This window comes from Gossypium raimondii, chromosome 12 (assembly GCF_025698545.1).
Source record: "Gossypium raimondii isolate GPD5lz chromosome 12, ASM2569854v1, whole genome shotgun sequence".
NCBI classification, from domain to species: domain Eukaryota; kingdom Viridiplantae; phylum Streptophyta; class Magnoliopsida; order Malvales; family Malvaceae; genus Gossypium; species Gossypium raimondii.
This window is the reverse complement of record NC_068576.1, coordinates 5,259,935-5,267,280: the sequence shown is the minus strand read 5'-3', so window position 1 is coordinate 5,267,280 and position 7,346 is coordinate 5,259,935. Positions and strand designations below refer to the sequence as shown.

The 7,346-nt window shown below is 36.9% G+C and overlaps 1 protein-coding gene across 3 annotated transcripts; it reads left to right on the top strand.

Annotated features, from left to right (window-relative positions):
* The first annotated feature begins 207 nt into the window (after nt 1–207).
* On the top strand, nt 208–7,146 carry LOC105762978 (protein ALTERED PHOSPHATE STARVATION RESPONSE 1). Of its 3 annotated transcripts, none has more exons than XR_008191821.1 (6): nt 208–1,867; nt 2,068–2,279; nt 2,754–2,977; nt 4,025–5,474; nt 5,640–5,741; nt 6,633–7,146. XR_008191821.1 is itself a non-coding variant. In XM_012580978.2 (4 exons), the coding sequence occupies exons 1-4, from the start codon at nt 598–600 to the stop codon at nt 4,764–4,766; spliced, it is 2,448 nt and encodes an 815-aa protein (XP_012436432.1). In that variant the 5' UTR covers nt 208–597; the 3' UTR covers nt 4,767–5,629. The 3 variants fall into 3 exon arrangements, 1 of the variants encoding a protein (XP_012436432.1); XR_008191820.1 differs by having other exon boundaries at nt 5,640–5,859; XM_012580978.2 differs by lacking the exons at nt 5,640–5,741; nt 6,633–7,146 and having other exon boundaries at nt 4,025–5,629.
* Nucleotides 7,147–7,346: the final 200 nt, after the last annotated feature.

Below are 7,346 nucleotides of genomic sequence, written 5' to 3'. Positions count from 1 at the left end.
AATTTAAATTAAAAATTAAATTCTTGAAAATAAAAATAATTTTAAAATTTTAAACAACCGAGGATTTTAACCTATTAAATAATGATGGTTGTACATTTATTATTTTTAAAAAATAAAAAAGGGTATTTATGGAAGAGTAAAGGTGTTAAAAAGAATAACGTCATGATTTCAAAGCGATAGGAGGCGTCAAAGTTTCTGTCAAACCAAACAACATTTCTCAGTTTTTCTTTCCCTTTCTCTCAGCTCTCAAAAATAGAAAAACGCCCCCTTTTCTTTTTAGAACCAAATGAAATTTACTTACAGTGTTCTAAAAAGTTACTATTTTTTTATTGAAATTTAATTTCTAATACTACCACCGAACGCACAAAGCAAAAGCACTGTTAGCGTTGGTGTTGGAGAAGAGTTGTTTCTCTCTCTTCTTTCTACTTTCTGCTACAACACGACGACACACTCCGTGCTGGCAAAGATTCCTTCATTCTCTTCCTTCCTTTCTCCTACCCTAAAATTTTCCCCACCAACATTCACTCTTAACATGTTTTCTGTTTTCTTCATCTAAAAACCACTTCCTTTTTTCTTCAATTATTAGGAGGGGTTATTATGGGATGTTCTAGTTCAAAGTTAGATGATCTTCCGGCAGTTGCTCTTTGCCGGGAAAGATGTGCCTTTTTAGACGAAGCGATTCGACAGCGTTTTGCTCTAGCCGAAGCTCATGTTGCTTACACTGCGTCTTTGAAGTCATTTGGTCAGTCTTTGAATAATTTCGTGGGGCATGATTTTGGAACTTCTTCAGGGGCGCTACCTCCTTCTCCTCCGTCGCCCAATAAACTTAAAAGCAAAGCCGTTGATCCAATTGCCGTTGGCCCAAGTTCTCCCAAGAAGGGTCATCACCATTCCCATTCCAATTCTGGTTCTCATCTTCACTTCCATTCCGATTCGGATGAAGATGACTCCGGCGGCTCTTTGCACCATTCAGACCATTCTTCGCCTTTGCACGACGATGGTGGTGGTCATATAGAGTATATGCACCCAAACTATCCTAATTATGGACCTCTTGAATCTGGGTCTTTTCCCGGCGGCTTTATGCATATGAATTTTATGAGGAAGCAACCAACACCGTCGATTGTTTATGAACAAAGGCCTATGAATCCGGAGACTGTTTATATGGGTGAATCTTCATCTTCTTCTTATTATCCTCACTCTTATATGAGTAACAATAATCCTAGTTCTAGTTCATACCCTTATCAAGGTTACCCCAATTACGGTGGTTTTAGTAATTATTCTTCTTATTCGGCGCCTGGTTATGAGTCTTCACTGCAACCGGCGGCGGGGTCATCCTCGAAACCACCACCGCCTCCACCTTCGCCTCCGAGAGCTTCAGCTTGGGATTTCTTGAACCCTTTCGAGAGCTATGAAAGCTATTATCCTCCGTTTACACCGGCTAGGAATTCAAGAGAAGTTAGAGAAGAGGAAGGGATCCCTGAGTTGGAAGATGAGGATTATCAACATGAAGTAGTTAAAGAAGTGCATGGAGACCAGAAATTTGTTGATAGCGGTGGTTATTCCAAGCCCCCAGTTAAAGATGAGGATGGGAAAGTTGCTGCTAGTGAGGCAGAGGCTTCGCTTTATCAGACACGGCCGAGTGTTGGGGTTGAAAATGATAGGGTGGAATATGAGGTTCATGTGGTGGATAAGAAAGTGGTGGATGATGAGAGGGCTGAGGAGCGTGGTACCGGGTCAAGGGGCGCTCCAAAGGATGTTTTTGAGGTGATTAGAGAGATACAGGTTCAGTTTGTGAGAGCTGCCGAGTCAGGGACTGAAATTGCCAAGCTGCTTGAGGTTGGAACACTTCCTCATCACCGCAAACATGGTATGGATTTTCATTCTTTTCATGGGGTTATTGTGTTATTCATTCGTCCTTTCACTTGGCGAGTAAGAATTTTGTGGATATTCAATATCTGTGATTTCACAACTACTGATACTTCATTAGTTTGGACCTTTTTTTTTTTTCAACTGTTTGGTTTTCTGCGAGTCATACTAACTGTGGGATTTGGTATGTTTGTGGAACAGTTTCCAAGATTTTGCATGTAGTTACTCCTTCGTTATCTGTAGTACCATCTCATCCATCTACTTCTCAGACTGGCGAGTCTTCTTCGTCTGCTGACAACACTGATCCAGCTTTTCTAGACATCAATGAGGAAATGGCCAGGAAAACGAAAAACCTTTCCGCTACTTTGCAGAAGTTGCATCTTTGGGAAAAGAAGCTCTACAATGAAGTAAAGGTATATTGTGCTTCTGTCCAAGCCTTCTCTTTATAGTTTTAGATTCATGATTATCTCGAGTTGCTGTATGGTCTAATTGATTCATGACTATAAGTAGTGGTTTCACATTTGGTTCGTTTTCAATTTAGTGTATTATGTTAGAATATGTTTCATTATCTATTATGTTTTACACTAATTTTATTTATATCTCATTTAAGGAATTGTTTCTCTGAAAGTTGCTGCTCTGAGATATTTACCTTTAAAGGACTTGATGTTGTTGATTTTATGCTTTTTCATGGATAGCAAAATAGTGGCTTTTATTCAATTTATGTTGTTTCTGTACCATTTTAGAAATACCTTGTCATCATCATAACTTGGTTTCTACTGGAACTACAATGTTTTAGTTATACTCTGGAATGAGGAGATGTTGGGCATTTCTTTTAGTGGTTCGGTAACCATTCTGATCATTCTAACTAGAAGTTTCTGATGCTTCAGGCTGAGGAGAAGATGCGGGTAGCTTACGACAGGAAATCTCAGAAGTTAAGGCAACTAGATCAAAGGGGTGCTGAAGCTAATAAAATTGAGTCAACCCGGAATACAATCAGGGGCCTGTCCACGAAGATAAGAATAGCAATTCAAGTTGTTGACAAGATATCTGTGACAATTAATAAGATCAGGGATGAGGAACTATGGCCACTGCTCAATGAACTGATTGAAGGGTCAGATTATTTCCATTTGAGTGTTCTTAGTATTTGATTTCTTTAATTAGCATCTTTGATGAGATTACTTAAAGCTGCCTTTATTGGTTGCATGATGACATTGCCTTAACAGTTTTACCAGTTTTATGGGTCTCTTGTTCTTGCTAGCAATAGAGGTAAATGTCAATGCTGCATGCTGGCATGAGAGGTCTTTAAAGGGTATGAGGGATCAAATAATGAAAAAGAAAGGTGTTAGCTAACCTGCCCCTGGTCAGAAGACTCTTCTACAGTTTTTGTTAAGATAGATGCTGTTAGATCATGCATTCTTTTCTTTCTCTTCGTGTGGATTCTTGAACCATTGGAATCAAATAGTTCCTGGGTTTGGCCTAAAATGTCTAGTTACTATGACTGGAAAATTATTTGAGTTTCAGGTTTAGTGCTTGAGATTCTATATCTATTGAAATCTTATTAGAAGTTGAGAAAAGCATGTGCTATACGATGCTTTATTGAACCAAAGATGCAAAATAGATACCCTTTAAGTATACAGATTGCCTTTACTAATCGGGGCAGGGTTTCACTGAAAGGATTTTCTCTTTCTTTTGGTACCTTTTTCTTCCTGTGCCTGAATTAGAAGATGCTACTAAATATTATTAATAATATTAAAACCTATGTTTCTGATGTATGCATTTATTTAGTATACTGGAGTGTGATTTTGACAGCGACTTTTCATCTAAGTATTTCATATTTGCCTTCCAACAGTATATATCCACACAAATAGATTTTTGAGACTTTAGCTCACTGTATGTAACAAACCAAGCAAAGATATTTTTTATGAGATCATATTCACAAGTGTAAAATCTGGGTGTCAAATTACTTTCCAGTTGGGGCTCTTGCATGTTTTTTTCTTTGCAGTGCTAACTTCATATCTTTTTCATGGTTTTCATATCCTTGATTGTATTGAATTAACAAACCTTTTCGCTCCAAACAAATATGGACTTATCATTTACATTTTTATTCTTTTTTTTCTTTTTGCGTAGTCTTATCTCATTTCCTTGGATTTTTTTCCAGGTTAGACAGAATGTGGAAATCAATGCTTGAATGTCATCGTAATCAGTGTCAGGTAGTTAGAGAAGCCAAAACTTTAGGTCTCATTGGATCTGGCAAAAAACTCAGTGATGATCATCTTAAGGCCACATTGCAGTTCGAGCATGAACTTATTAGTTGGACTATAAGATTCTCAAGTTGGATAGATGCCCAGAAGGGTTATGTAAGAGGTTTGAATAATTGGCTACTAAAATGTCTTTACTATGAACCCGAAGTAACTGATGATGGAGTAGCTCCCTTCTCACCTAGTAGAATAGGCGCACCACCCATATTTGTAATATGTAACCAGTGGTCACAAGCAATGGATAGGATATCAGAAAGGGAGGTGATCAACTCTATGCGGGTTTTAGTGACTGGTGTGCTCCAGCTTTGGGAACAAGATAAGTCAGAAATGCATCGGAGGATGATGGCCAATAAGGATTTAGAGAGGAAGGCTAGGAATTTGGATAGAGAGGATCAGAAGTTGCAGAAAGATATCCAAGCATTAGATAAGAAAATTGTTTTGGTCTCTGGAGATGGTAGCAGTCTCTCGGTAGCTGGAAATGTTGTGTATCAGAGTGAGACTAGCAACAGTAGTTTGCAGGGGGGCTTGCAACGCATATTTGAGGCAATGGAAAACTTCAGTTCCGAGTCCTCCAAAGTCTATGAGGAACTTTTGCAGCGTGTTAAAGAAAGGACTGCTGAAGAGCATGAGACAGTATCATAGGACCCACTAAAACAAAATGACTATGGCATCCCTTGGAACTGATGATCAGTTTAGGCAGTCTATTGTCCTCTCAGAAATGGAGCTCAGTGTTGGGTTGGACGGGTCCTGCAAACATACAATTTGGCTGGTTGCTGTACTGTCGGGGGGGCTTGCAACGCATATTTGAGGCAATGGAAAACTTCAGTTCCGAGTCCTCCAAAGTCTATGAGGAACTTTTGCAGCGTGTTAAAGAAAGGATTGCTGAAGAGCATGAGACAGTATCATAGGAACCACTAAAACAAAATGACATAGGAACCACTAAAACAAAATGACTATGGCATCCCTTGGAACTGATGATCAGTTTAGGCAGTCCATTGTCCTCTCAGAAATGGAGCTCAGTGTTGGGTTGGACGGGTCCTGCAAACATACAACTTGGCTGGTTGCTCTACTGTCAGGGAAGACTTAATTGTGAATGAGTTGGAAGAGACATAAGATGGGAGCCAACCTTGGCATTGTTAGATGATTCATCATCTGCCTTACAGGAGTAGGTTTTGGATGGGCTTATGGCATGGACTGTCAAGCTTGTCAAGAGCCGAAGACAGATATTGCATTTCCAAAATCTCAGTCAAGGTGCAACTCTATATATCCTGTCCAGTCGGCATGAAGCAACACTCGTATCATTGAAGAATATCAGGCAAAGAAAAGCAGCTGGTGTGCCAAACCATTGGAGTAAGCAGATTCTCCATCAGTTTTGTAAGATGAAGAGTTTTAAAAATGTAGTTTTTATGAACATTTGCAAGTCACAGGAATACCCAGAATCAAATGCTGTAGTATAATGCACTTTGCTTTTCCATTTTTGAATCAAACTACATCAGTTTTTTTTTTTTTGTATAGGAAACCAGTTGACACCCTGCAAATTGAAAGCAATGTGAATAAAAAGATGGTGTTAAGAGGAAACCAAAATGAAATTGTTGAAAGGCAGTTGGGAATGAAAAGGTAAATAATGCAGTAGAAAGATCCGAGGAATAATAAACATTGTCAGGTTGATGTGATGCTACACTTGTGGTGCAATGTTTTTCAAAATAATTGTACCAAAACAAGTACAGTTTCAATGGTAAGAATTTTGACAGCTGACGAAACTGTGACTGCCATGATTATTGCACAAAATAAAATCCAACAAGATTTTGCTTAACCTGAAAAAGAAAATAGAGGATATATTTATTTTATTTGTATAGTTAAAATTAATAAAACAAAGTACGTTTAATTAATTTATAAAAGGGAGGTAAATGATTTATTTTAAAATTTATTTTTATCAACATATAATAAAATTAAAAATTATAAAACTCAATATTCTACATAAAATTATAATGCGTAAAGAATTTTGTATTTAATACAGGTGTAAATCTTTTTATTTGATTATGAGGATTTTTCAGTGTAGATATAATAAATAAAAGTAAAGATTGGAATTTCTTTGGCACTTTTTTCTTTAAATTTCTACTGAATAATACATTAAATCTCACTACGATTTTTTTTTTGTTTTGTTTTGAGTTGTGTTTTTTTAGTATTTTAATTTTACTATCAAAATTAGATTTAATTTTCTAGTAAGATTATAAATTTTAAAAATAAAAGTTAAAAATAAAATATTTGAAAGGTAAAATTAATAATGCTCGCTTCCCTCTCACTTTCACAAATTAGGTATTAGAGAAAAAAAAAAGAAAGAAAGGGAAATCCAAGAATTCTTGGACTCCCTATACTTTTCCTTGCCAAATAAAAAATAAAAATATGTTGTCTAAATAGTCATTCCCTTATATTTGTCTTCTTATTAACCAATTCAAACATGCTTGGAATTTTATGGGGTGTGTCTCGTATTTATCGGACATATTGCAGGTATTTTAGACTAGAATCGACGAGCAAAAGAAGGGCCAAAACAAACCCGACGTCAGGATAAGGAGCGTCGGGACAACGTGATGGACGATGTTGTGTCGAGATGAGTGGGACGTTGCGACGTCACGAGTGTTCTCCAATTTAGCACCCGCATTTTAAACTTCAAGCATGACTTATTCTCCCAATTAGATTCTGATTATTTCAAGGATATTCTAGTATGATTTGACCTCTAGTTTTAGCCTATTTAAAGGACTCTTGTGTCCATGTTTATATATGTCAATCAGTAAGAGTTTTTTTTCTTGAGGGCGATAAGATGTAGTCGCATATGAGTTTTGATGAGAGTTTTGTGATAATTATGGAGAGTATTTTATATATTTTTTGTGAGTGCCCTATGAGATTTAGAGCTTTGTTTACCGATTTGCTTTTTGGGATTTTGAGCTTTGTATTCGGGGTTTTGGGTATTGTACGTTTAGTACTTTTAGATTTATTTTCTTCATATTATACTCTCATTTGTTTACTCATTTAGTGAAAAGCCGAAGCCTATTTTACCCGTGGTTTTTCCCTCTTTGAGGGTTTTCCACATAAAATATTTGTGTTTGTTTCTCTTCACTTTTACTAACTCGTTCTTTATACGGGTCGATCCCCAACAGATACCAAATCTAGAAAGAAAATGCAATGTTTTAAGGATTGAATTGGTTACAACATTGGTTTTTAGTT